The sequence below is a fragment of the Fusarium subglutinans genome (assembly GCF_013396075.1).
Source record: "Fusarium subglutinans strain NRRL 66333 chromosome Unknown NRRL66333_c0000045, whole genome shotgun sequence".
NCBI lineage: Eukaryota > Fungi > Ascomycota > Sordariomycetes > Hypocreales > Nectriaceae > Fusarium > Fusarium subglutinans.
Window position 1 is genome coordinate 233,265 of NW_023502108.1, and position 13,119 is coordinate 246,383.

The following is a 13,119-nucleotide window of genomic DNA, read 5'->3' on the forward strand; positions in this document are numbered from 1 at the left end:
CTGTTGAGGGCTTCGCCAAAAACGAGGCGCGGAAGTCCTTCTTTTCTCGCTCTACTGCCAGTAGGACTGTGTTTATCTGACCTCAAAGAAAGCCTGAACTGTCTCTATACTCCCAAGTTACCGCCAACCGTCCGTTTTGGCTGAGCCTCAGAGTCTCTGGTCTCTCGAATACGGCCTTGCTCACAAACGTCTTCCCATACAAGCATCTTGTATAGGCATCGCTGACGAGAGACAAGATGGACACTCTTCTGTATGTTGCTATCCCTTCTCATCTCTTCCCTTCACTTGTCCCTCCCTGTGTCTAGATAATTTCCTTATCTTTCAACCTCAAGTCGGTGTCATCTTCATTCCAAGAATCACGGAACTCTGTGATTTGGAGTGTCGCTTTATGCCGATCCTGTCTTTCTTCGAAATTTCGCCAAAGGCAGATATTTTTTGCCTTGTTCGTTATAGCTAGCGACGAAGCTGATGTTGACAGAACCGCCGAGATTGCGGCCAATGCCCCTCGGTACCGTCGCAAGAGCTCTACGTTTATTGATGCCATTCATGACATTCCTCATGGTCAAGACTTGGCCCCAGCTCAGCTCTACAGTACCATGTCTGGCCGATTGTTTCACTCTGGCCGCATCGCAATTGTCATGGTTGGACCACCTGCACGTGGTAAAACGTAGGTTTCATGATTCTGTGACTGGTCTAAGTTAACAACCTTCCAGACATATCTGTGTTTCCATGGCACGTTATTTAGGGTGGCTTGGTGTGAAGTCTCGTATCTTTCATCTCGGCGACTACCGTCGAGCAACTGTTGGCCCGGATGGATCTATTCCCGATGATTATTTCTTCCCGAACGCATCGCCTGCATCTGTCATTCTGCGCCAGAAAATCTTGAAGAAATGCCGTGAAGACATATACTCCTGGCTGAATCATGACAACGGCCAAGTAGCCATTTATGATGCAGTGAACCCCACTGCTAACGGACGGCGTTCGCTGGCCAAGGAATTTGCGAAGCACGATGTTCAAGTAAGTCACCACCCATGTTGTCGGATCTTAGCAATCGCTGACGCAGCAGACTCTTTTCATCGAGTCTTTTGTCGACGATGAACGCATCCTCCGTGAGAATGCAAGAAATGTCAAGATTTCATCCCCAGACGTGAGTACATAAGTTACCATCTCCCTGACCCAACTATGACTAATGCTGAACGTTGACTACAGTTCGCTGGTATGGAACCCGATGAAGCCGCTAAGCTATACCTTCAGAGAATTGAGATGAAGATCCCCGTATTTGAAACCATGAATGAGAAGGAGTTGAACTACATCAAGATGATCAACGCCGGGGAAAAGTTCTTCTACAACAACGTCAGCTTCAATTATCTTGCTCACCGAATCGTCTTCTACCTCACCAACCTGCATATCAAATCACGGAAAACCTTCTTCGCCCGGGCTGGTACTACAGCAGAAGAAGACTCGTACAAAGCGGATGCCCCTCTGTCCCAAGAGGGGAGAGATTATGCTCAAAAAATGTCCGAGGCTCTTTTGAAGCATCGAGAGCAGGAACGCCTGACAAACATCGAGGAAGGAGGTCCAGATATTCCTGTACCCCCACTCACCGTTTGGACATCGACTCGTATGCGTACGGTGCAAACTTCTGACGTCCTGAAGGAGAAAGGCTACAAGGTTCGTCAGCGAACACAACTCAGTCAAATCAACCCAGGCGTGTGCGAGAAGATGTCAGAGCGCATGATTCGCCAGATCTACCCCGATGAGGTCGAAAAGCACGAATTAGACCCTTACCACCACCGATATCCGCGTGCAGAGGTATGCTTCAACTACGGGTTGGTGAAGTTTGCCATATTCTCAATGCTAACTATCAATAGTCATACCACGATCTGGCTGTTCGCCTTGAGCCCATCATTCTCGAACTCGAGCGAGAACAGCACGACCTTCTCATTATTGCCCACGAATCCGTGCTTCGGGTTCTCTACGCTTATTTAATGCACTGCTCTACCACTGACATCCCAGTCATCAATTTTCCACGCGATGAGATCATCGAGATCATCCCAGCAGCATATCAGAATGAGGCTAAACGTATACATATTCCTGGCCTGGATCCCCATATCGTGCCTGGGTCACCTCAAGATATTAAAATTCCTGTTCCTAGCAGCGGAGTTGTGAGCGCACAACTGTCCCCTATCCCGAGTGGCATTGGAACTCCTGCTGAGCATGTCGAGCGACCTCCCGAGAAAGTCATCAACACTGCCAAGGATATGGTTGCTGACAAAGTCAACGATGAAGACTAGTCTTGTAAATCTTGCCGCCTGGAAGAGTTCACATGTTTGGTTACGAGGTACCGGCTACTTCCCTCGCCTGTTGTCTTCTCAGCAAGTAACATTACCACGCTACTATCAGTTTGGCCCCTCCGGGTTAACATACTGATCATGATGTGTTTCATGATCAGGCACCTGGTTTTGACAAGTTATGTATATGATAGGCGTGTTTGCCTGCTTCTTTCAACATGCATCTCGGTTTACTAGCTCTCAAGTCGATGAAAGATGCCTTGACTTCACAATTCTTTCATTTCTCGGCTCAAAGCGAGGCTAAGAAAGCTATGCATCATTGATCGGCACTATGAGTTCTTTGCTTCGTCGCGGCTATGGGTTGTTGTTGTATAATAATATGTAGCTAGCTATATGTAACGTGATACGAGCTCTTCACAAGAGACGGATATATATGTCCTAGCCTCCAGGGTAGCCTCAACCACACCAATGTGACATGACAAGCTTCGGGATTTTTTATTTGTCAGATTGGACATGTTCTTGTCGGAAGTCTGCCTCACTACCTAGACACATCGACAAGATGCCAGCCTGTGTCAGCCATGGGTTTGGGGCCAAACGATTCAACTAATGAAAAAGTTCTGAATCTAGTGCTTGCAACGGTTCCATTGTGTTAAACCTTAGACACTCCTGAATAGTAAAAAGCTAATAGAGGTTTTCGTACGCAATGCTGCGTCAACTTAGGCGTAGTTCCATGCCCCAGGCATAACACTTTATCCAAACATGTTGCGTTGGCAGGAGTCACCTCAGAGCAGTCTAGGTTAGGGCACATGCTTATGCTGTGTTACATACCTACACATTCAAGTCAAATAAGGATAAAATCTCAAGGATTACAGTCGTGCAAATACAACGCTGTGGCCTCCCGATGCCTTGTACCTGGAGAATGGCCCGGGTTTGGATCAAGAAGATGCACGTCGCTGGATAGGGAAGCGTGTGCACAGGGGCTAGGGGGGCCGTGAGCTGTTACCGTAGGACTGATGAGATGAGTGTGCCCTTTGGCTGTCTGGTTTTTTTCCTCTCGGGGGGTACATATGCTTATGGACGGCCATGTGATCAGCATCGCTTCATGACTGACAATCAATCAATAGAGAGAGCATGTACTACACCAGCGGATCTGCACATTCATCTCCAACCATAGTCATCATATCTACATCATTCGTCTAGTATAGAAGAAAGAAGCCCTGGCAGATGTAGTAATGTAAGAGAGATTACTCCGTTACATTTGTCAGATCATGGGTACATGGTCTAATCTGTACAAGAAAGACTTTGGAACCGGGGAACGGGGGTGAAGCCCCGGGTTACAGTCATATATGACAAGCAGCATCACTACCTGCATACGAACATATACTAGGACCATACTGCACACAATATCAACCCTTGCATTGCCGGACGAGTGAGCGCTCTGGCAGTGAAATAAAATAACGCTTGCCAACTCCAGCCATGCTCTACAATTTTCCGTGGTGGCGATATAACAGTAACGACGGTATGTGAGTGAGACCAGTGATAAACATCCAATAGAGTTGCGAGAGAGTTCATTTATGGCGACATATGTCTGAGATTGAGTATTAAGTCTGTTGTGTAGGCAGTAATTCTACGACAGAAACCAAGGGCTGGTGTAGGAGAAGGATATGTTAGCACGACAAGGACCCAACAATACTTTGAATGGGACAGCATAAAGTCATTCCTCTGGGAGGTCTGGAGGAAGTCTTGGTCTCTTTAGATACTGTCATAAACTAACAGAATCCCTGAAGAGTCTGAACAGCATGCCATCCACTAGTAAGTTAATATGCACACTGGCCCGACCATGGGTAGCTCTCCGCTCATCAGTTCAAGCTTTCAAAGTGTTTCACTTCCTGCACGGGGAAAGTAAGCTTGGTGATATCCTCTCATAGAAGTCAGATTACAGTCTTCGATTTGTTATTGTGGTGACCATGTAACCCAGCCTCATCATGCTGTTCATTGTATACCCAAGCCTCAAGGTCCATGTGAAATTGTAAGGCCTCAGCCCTGAGGAATAGAATTATAGTCTCGAGGTTTGTTTTCAAGCTTTGATAAGTCCTCGGCTACTGGGCAGTATGTTTTGTCCCATACCGAGGAACTTTGCGCGAAATAACGATACCATTTTGGCCATATCTACTGCCATATATTGGCAAGAAGGCCGATGAGAACCATGGGCTTCGATGCGCCGGTGCAACACGTACCACACAAACGAGGCGCCGACTGCGGAACATCAGTTTAGGGTGAAGGAAATAGGCAATTAGCATCTCACTTGCAAGGTTTATATGAGGATAGGGTGTCACGGATCTCTACTGGGCTTGTGCTATGGTCCGCCGCCGGTGAACCCTGGTTGAGTTGCGCGAGGGGGCGTTGGGGAACTCGGTATGTATAACAACTGGCTCGAATGACCGAACACGTCTGATATTGAAGTATATTGACCAAAACCAACAAGCTCGTGAACCACGCTGCTACTACCGCATCATTATCGACGAGAGCCTGCTAAAAGGGGGTTCTAGTTCGAGTTGTTAAGTTTTAGAAAATCGACCATGCCAGTTCCTTTGACAAGTCAAGCAAAATGTCCAGGGGAAAATGGTAAGAGTTCAATCATGAGCGCTAACAGTGAGGCTGAAAACTGGGCTGATATATCAACACCCCATACAAGCCGTGTACATACAAACGTTAGACATCATCTTGATAGCTGGCATGGCTCCCGAACATCCGACAACAATGCCCATGTTTGAGCGCGTTGTGTGCTGTTAGAAAAACCAACATATGCAAAGATAACCCTCACTGTCGGTCGTTGTCTCGAATACCGATATTTGTACCCTCAACCTGCATATAGCTTTGGGACACTGCTGGTCATAGTTAGCTGAACACTGACCTCACTTCTAAGTTCTAGCTGATAATTTGCCAGCAAAGGATTGGTTTCTGTTTTGAACTTTGTACTTTGTCGTCACGGTCCGTAGCCGTCTCATCGTTGATTTTGCCAATCACCTCGATCTACGACGTTGTAATTGACGGAACCATCCTAGTCGCCCTAGCACAACCTGTCCGATATTTAGCTCCACTCGCCCACATGTCAGGTGACATAGAATTGGAGATATCACGACTTCGAGACCCAATGTTTGGAACCAAAAAGCGCCTCCAAAGTCATGCTGACATGTTTAGTGGCGTTGCCTTCTCTTTGGGCTGTGAAACCGAACATATATGAAGATATTGGAGATTATAAACCCCTCATCCATGCCATTGATTCGTTTCCCGGCGTCACCGCGGTCAGCCCAATTTGGCGATACGTTTTATTCCCTTATGATGTTTGTTACATGGAGAGTCCTTACTTGACGAGGCGAACCGTAGTGGACCTTTAAGAATATTCGCCGAGTTCCAGTATATCAATTGAGCCGCAAGCGTGTTTATTAATCTCCATTTTGGCGGCTCGGAGAAGCAGCTATACTAAGTAACGATGCTTCATTGGTTTCAGACTCCAATGGCTGGTTCCAGGTCGTCAAAACGGCTTGTGAGGACCTCAACTTTGCTCTAATAACTTTGATGATTGGCCATAGTGATCAGGGACCCCTTTTTTCCCCTTCATGTTGATCAGATGCACCTTGCACTTTTCACAAACCTAAACTTGGCCATGGCCATTAGCGTTGTATATGAGAGGTCTCATGACCGTCTGCATTCCGCAGTCCTCCACCCACCTAGTATGATTGCCCACCACCTGGGAAACTAGGCATGTACCCTCCTAGGTATGGTGCTCGCATGCCTCGCCAGGTTCCGCGACTGCCAGGAGCCTCTGAGTGGTCCAGAGCCGCCATCGCTTCTGTGGTCAGCATCCTCTAAGTGGGGACGTTCCCAGGGGCTTTGATGGAAGACTAGGGCGAATTGTTAGTGTTCGAGTCCTTTGGAGGCTATTTGATGAGCGTCATCAAGATCACGGTCTCGTGGTGAGGTGCTAGCCATCCATGTGCCGTGGCCGCATCGGCTTTTGACGTGACCTCGCCTGTCATTCCAAAACGGTATATCCACCCGTCCGTCTTTCTGTCTGTGCAAGATCTATTTTCCGTTTCGACACCACATGGCTTGGTTGTTGTATTTAGAATGAACCCACGGACATAAAGCACTTCGGCACTGTATCCGTACGGTTGGTTTTTGCAGAATGACGTTCTCAGCATGACATCTGGCCCATTGATTGGTCTGGGGCAGATCACCGTTGGTGTTGACACTTAAGTAACCCTGTATCCACATCGACCACCATTTAATCAAGCCTCGACACCACCAATCGCCGCCCAGCCATCCTACCATCCAACCACTGGCGCTGACGACTTCATCGCTCATAAGAGACGGGAATTGTCTGTTGCGGTTGCACTGGGATGAACAGATCCGAAGGCAAGTTGATATCCATGCTGTGCGTCCATTCGGGGGTATGCCCCCCAGACTACGCAAGTCAGGCCTCAGCTGCTTCGAAAAGCCAATATCCATCAGGATTAGGGTGGCTCCTGTGGTCAAACCGTTAGGGCATAACAAACAGCAACCTTTAACTACTGCTTCATTGGATATCTATCGAGGTTCCAAAGTTTCAGACGTCAGGGATCCACCCAGCCTCACCGTGCCACGGCCCCGCAGGTGCATGTGCTCAGTGTAAGAAAGCGTCCATCGTCATCAGGTGGGAGCCAACCATGAAGGAAACCCCGGTGGATTCGGGCCAATGCCAGGGGAGTTGCAGGGGCTGTTACCTTACCTATGTACATAGTTGTCTCTCTGCTCTGTCCGACAACCCCCTTGTCGCTAATATTGCTTTTTGATCGATAGATTGAATACTGGTCACATTGGGGCATCTCAAGATCTAACGACCATAATCCCTGGATACTTGTTGCCAGGCACGGAATAAGGGAATGTGGTTGTACTTGAGCTGCTGGCTCAACGAGCAGACATGCTTTGGCAAGCAGATACCTCAACACGCTTCGTAGGCTTGTCTGTTAGCTTCGTCGTGCATGGATAAAAGATCTCGACTTAACGAGACTTGAGATGAGGCGGGACGGAAGAGACAATTTGCCTTACATAGAGTAAGGTTGAGGTGACATGACATGTGCTGGCTGGTTGTTGGCGAATTGAACTTCAGTTGGGCCAGACCACTTTGGAAATCATGTGGACTAAAATGTTCGCTGGCTCATCGGTTCTACTCGAGGCCGGGTATATATCATACAAGAACATTATAATGTCTATTGAATGCCAATCCGAGTTTGACTTCATTTCACACGGTTTCCGCGAGTGATCCTATTATTAGGTTGTAGTATATGTATATCCTCAGGACATCAGGTGCCAGCTAATGATCAATGCTTTATTACATTGCCGAGCCCACCAGGGACCTGCTAACCTACCTAGGTACCTATCCGTAGATGTGCAGTACATGCTATTATTTCTGTTGCTTGTATCCGTTCATTATCGTTCAATTCCTACTCCGTAGCCGCAGTCACTGCATTGTGATGCAAATAGCTAGGGCAGGAATCGACATTCTCCAATTCAGATTGAGTTGATTTTTCTTCTTTATTGAGGTATACTGGGCCTTATGTGATGGCTAGGTACTAAAGAACATTGTGGTTCGTGATATTCTCAAAATGATTTCAGCTTGTCCTGTCCTTCGTAAGGAATGCACGTACCCCTTTGGCACGAAGAGAAATCCGATCATATTGTTTGGTACTATCCGTACCCGTACCATACTCTAAGGTCAAAGTATATGGTAGGTGTATAGAGATTGGAACCGGCTGCATCTAGAAAGGAGCGAAAGATATATAATAAAAATACAACGACCCGACATTTACTGTGTACTGAATATCATGGCCCCAACTTAACTTAGGTACTGTTGGAGCATACTTAGTACAGGTATATCAGCACCATTGAATCCCTGTCCGATTGGTACAGACTACTACGTAGGTACCTTACCCTGCGGCACCTCATCGACCTTACCTACCTACTTACCTACCCAACTCGAGGTTCACTGATGCAAGGCAAGGGAGATTCGCCTGCCGGACTTTAGCGCCTGGGTACCTGGCCTTCCTTCCAATTATGCCTCCAGACCAGTCTCAAGATGGGCACATGAGCAAGCCCAGCACTGCGGGTCTTCCTTGAATGGGCGTCAAGTTGCTCACAAGACATTCATATTTTTTTTCTTCGTGCCAATTGAAACCAACTCGACGCCTAGGTAGGTAGTAGGTGGCATTGATTCCCAAATAACATCAAATTCGTAATCCAGGATGGCTACCTAAGTACCTATCTTAATTCAGCACAACTGTACTTGCCCGATCCTTTGTGCCGCTGGAGCCATTTGCTGCAGACTACTTTCCCCAAAAGTTAATACTGTCCATAGCTTCCCATGTTGAAAGTTCACCAGGCCTAGGTACCTAACTCAATTAACTTGCAGTTACGGATCCATACCAACTGGTGATACTCCCTATCCCCGCCATTTCGCTCCCAACCTAAGGTACCTACATGCAATCCCACATAACATCCGTATTCCTCACGACTCAAGGCCCCATGTCCTGAATAGCTTGCATCTTTCGCTTCTCATGTCTGGAAACTGCAGTGTATCAATAGACATCCATGCCTGCCTGGCAATGAGACGAATGGCAGAACCTATATTGCTGTCGCTCTCTGCCCCAGCTTTGATGGTTGACCCCTCACCACACCAACAGTGTTCCCCCTCTTTCCCAAACCACTTCATTACACGTCTTACTCAACACAAACAGCCGTGTTAGGCTAACGATAGGCCTTAATCTTTGAATCTAGAGGTTCTTGTTGACCTTTGCCTCAATTTACCCATGCCCATGCCGTCACTGTATCGATTAAGCAGAAAACGCCCCGCACGCCCCAGCGAGTTACTCTGTCAAGCACCACTTCGAGCTGCAGCAGTACAGGTGCCTAATAAGTCGAAGAGTACCATCCGAGACACTGTTTTTTGGGTGTCATCTTAGGTTCCTACCCGTCGTTCGCCTAGGTTGGATCCACCCAAGCTCTCCCAGTCAGGTTCCGCAACATTAGACTAGGTCCTTGCGCCCAAGCCCCATTCAGAACAGCTCCTCAGCCTAGCAAAGCTCAGCACCATCGCAACAAAGCTCAGTCCAGCCCAGCTCAGCTCATTTCACTGGACGTCAATCATTCCTCCTCTACCATCATATTCCATTATTCTCAATTATCGCCCTTGGCATGATTTGGGGGCTTTCAGACTTCATACTCCGTACTGGCTTGACAATTTCCGTTCTGGGCCACATCGCAAGCCGCATCCGCGTTACGTCTGTCCGCTTGAGCCGCTTCTCAACCCAACTCTTCGCTCCCGCCGGTGCCTTCTGTTGCTGCAGTGCACTCATCCGTTCGTCGACGCTTTCTGCAAACCTTCGTCAGACTCGAAAATCCAGAAACAAGAGCCTCATCGGGTCTACACTGCCTCATACCATCGTTCGCCGCATTTCAAGTTGACTTGCTTCTTGCCTGGCCCTGCCACAGTACCTAGCCGCTGCACCACCACATACGCCGCCAAAAGCACAGTACTGCACCGCACCCGATTGCACTCACATGAACACAAGCAACCACCCTGCCTCGTGTCAAGTCAATCTGATTACGTCTTTCCCTTCTCCAACAAACATCAGAGGCCCTTGTCACTTTGTTCCTTATTAGTCGAAAATCTGACGCATCTCACGATCGGTCAGTGCTAGCAGCCGTAACTAGATCTCGAGGTCACCAGCTCCACGAGTCCCAACTGCGCATCATCGTCATCACTGCCCGTATCGACTACATTACGGACTACAGTAAGTACATATCTTTCACGTGAACTACATCACTAGCCCTTCTATTCCTCATGCACCTATTCGCTTTCCTTTTACTGTCTCATACTCCCTCAATATTTGGTTTACAAAAGCATCTCGTCGTATTATCCTTGGCCTCTAGCTGCATTCTGTCAACGGGCTGTCACGAGTGTGTTCCATCTACCCAGCACCCCGCCCCGACCCGCCTTGCGCCAGCCTCCATGCCCGCACTCCCCTAGCACCAAGTACACGCCTGGCTAGGTATCCATCACTTTGTGCTCAGCGCTTTTTCAAGCTTGCCAAAGCCAAGTACTTGACTTTCAAACTTGCCAGCGTGAATTGCGGGCTTCATTCAACCAAGGTCAATGTGGCTGCAGAAGCTACTTCACCACCTACCGGCATAAGCCTCATCAGCCAGTGCAGAAACAGGTGACAGCAGAGAAGAGGGAAAAAAAAAAATCAATCCAAAACCTACCCAAACAAATCCATGCCACTGAATGCATGCGTAGGTAGCATAGCGCACCCTGCCGCACGCATGCACGCATATTCCTCATCTCAACCTCTTCGCTCTTCTTCCCACTCTTCCTTGCTTCAAAACTTATCAATTTGGGCTTGTACCCACGCGCTCAGTCAGCGAAAAGTTGTCTTTGGGATTGGAAAAGAGAGACCTGACCCAACACGGCCTGTCCGTCCCTCACCTGCGTCGCCACCTAAGGCTCTACCTCTCCATTAGTACTCGATCTATGTTTAGGCCCTGTCCCCCGGCGTCCTTTTTCCCTCGTTACCAACAACTTTTTATACCCCGTCTCTTGCCCACTTTCTCGCGCCCACCGTTTCCTCCCCTCCCTTCCCCTCTGCCCCGCCCCCCCTCCAGCCTGTCCCGTGCCACCAAAAACACCACCGATTCTCCCCCTCGGTTTTCTCTTTGTTTCCCCAGATACCCTTGGCCTTGCCAATTCTTTGCGCATCGTCCTTGTCACTGTCCCCAGCTCACATACGGTCTATAGTCTATTCCGACAGCCGGCAGACGTTTTACCAGCCATAAATCCACCGGCTGCCAAACTTTGAGTGCAGAATTAACCTCACGAGTCGCCCCTCTGCGCCCGTGCCGATACCCTGTTCGACCGAGACATTACTCGTCCATCGTCATCCAAGTGTCCTGTACTCGTCTCGCGCAAATACAGACTTTTGCTAAGAAATCACCATCGGCCGAGCTTCTGCTTGCGATTCAGCTTCTTTCAATCAGGTCACCAACATTGGCCCGCTCTTTTTGCCCATCACGGCTCCCATCACACAAAGCATTCCTCTTGCACTGAACCGCCCAGGCGACTTTGCCCACTCTGCTTGCATTTTTGCCTCGAATAGGACATACGCATCTGAACAATGTCGGCTCATCGGCCAAACGCTTTCAACAGCCTCCGGATGGGAGGTTAGTATACCAACCCTTGCCATTGGGCCTGAATCTTGTGCTCGTTTTAATAGATGACCGCTCAACTGACACAATTGTAGAGGTGATCCGCGAGAAGGTCCAAGACGGAGTGACTGGAGAAACCCGGGATCTGCAATACACGCAATGCAAGATTGTCGGAAATGGCTCCTTCGGTGTCGTTTTCCAAACCAAGCTGTCCCCATCTGGAGAGGATGCTGCCATCAAGCGAGTCCTTCAGGACAAGCGATTCAAGGTACTAGGCACCAACCCAGCCTGTCCGGGCTATTCACTAATTGTTTCCTTCAATACAGAACCGTGAGCTCCAGATCATGCGCATTGTCCGCCACCCCAACATTGTTCAGTTGAAAGCTTTCTATTATTCTAATGGTGAACGTGTATGGGACCTTGCTCATCTAGTTACTTCGCCCAACCCGCTAATTCCCTCATAGAAAGATGAGGTTTACTTGAACCTCGTCCAAGAGTTCGTGCCCGAGACCGTCTACCGAGCCTCTCGATTTTTCAACAAGATGAAGACTACTATGCCAATCCTGGAGGTCAAGTTGTATATCTACCAGTTGTTCAGAGCCTTGGCATACATTCACTCTCAGGGCATCTGTCACCGAGACATCAAACCTCAGAACCTTCTCCTGGATCCCAACAGCGGCATCCTTAAGCTTTGCGATTTCGGAAGTGCGAAAATTTTGGTCCCTAACGAGCCCAACGTTTCGTACATCTGCTCCCGGTACTACCGTGCACCTGAACTTATCTTTGGTGCGACAAATTATACCACAAAGATCGGTAAGATTGCCGTACGAATACTGATCATACCACCTTGCTGACTGGTCTAGATGTGTGGTCTACTGGCTGTGTGATGGCTGAACTGATGCTTGGCCAACCTCTCTTCCCTGGCGAGTCGGGCATTGATCAGCTCGTCGAAATAATCAAGGTCCTGGGCACTCCTACTCGAGAACAAATTCGAACTATGAACCCCAACTACATGGAGCACAAGTTCCCCCAGATCAAGCCTCATCCATTTAACAAGGTTTTCCGAAAGGCCGATGCCAATGCTATTGACCTCATCGCCCGCCTCCTTGAGTATACCCCAACCGAGCGACAGTCAGCCATTGATGCTATGGTTCATCCTTTCTTTGACGAGCTTCGGGACCCCAATACAAAGCTTCCTGATTCACGACACGGCACTGGCCAGCTTCGTGAACTCCCAGCGCTTTTCGATTTTACACGTCATGGTATGATGAGACTCCACAGACCTCATCAGCAAGATAGCTAACAATAATCCAGAACTCTCAATCGCCCCCAGCCTGAACCAAAAGCTTGTTCCAGCACACATTCGACCCGTGCTAGCATCTCAAGGCCTTGATATCGACCACTTCACACCCTTGTCGGAGCAGGAGATGATGGCGAAACTCGATTGAGCCGGCCTCGCGTCGAGGCGAAGGGTAGTTTGCATTTGCTTACACCCTTCTCAGGCTCTCCGCGGCTGTGGAAGAGTCCTGCCTCGTCCACTCCCAGTACCGAGCTGAGTAAAAGTGGTTGGGAGCAATGGCCCAGG

General features: G+C 48.7%; 2 protein-coding genes across 2 annotated transcripts; both read left to right on the top strand.

Moving 5' to 3' along the window:
* Positions 1-236: 236 nt before the first annotated feature.
* Positions 237-2,294, top strand: FSUBG_5022 (elongator complex 2; the record flags this gene model as incomplete). The annotated part of the gene is made up of 6 exons (XM_036683075.1): positions 237-250; positions 479-667; positions 714-1,017; positions 1,064-1,147; positions 1,210-1,812; positions 1,872-2,294. The coding sequence occupies 6 exons, from the start codon at positions 237-239 to the stop codon at positions 2,292-2,294; spliced, it is 1,617 nt and encodes a 538-aa protein (XP_036539501.1).
* A 9,209-nt stretch (positions 2,295-11,503) lies between these two features.
* On the top strand, positions 11,504-12,982 carry FSUBG_5023 (CMGC GSK kinase; the record flags this gene model as incomplete). Its single annotated transcript, XM_036683076.1, has 6 exons — positions 11,504-11,549; positions 11,630-11,802; positions 11,861-11,944; positions 11,999-12,347; positions 12,398-12,796; positions 12,849-12,982. The coding sequence occupies 6 exons, from the start codon at positions 11,504-11,506 to the stop codon at positions 12,980-12,982; spliced, it is 1,185 nt and encodes a 394-aa protein (XP_036539502.1).
* Positions 12,983-13,119: the final 137 nt, after the last annotated feature.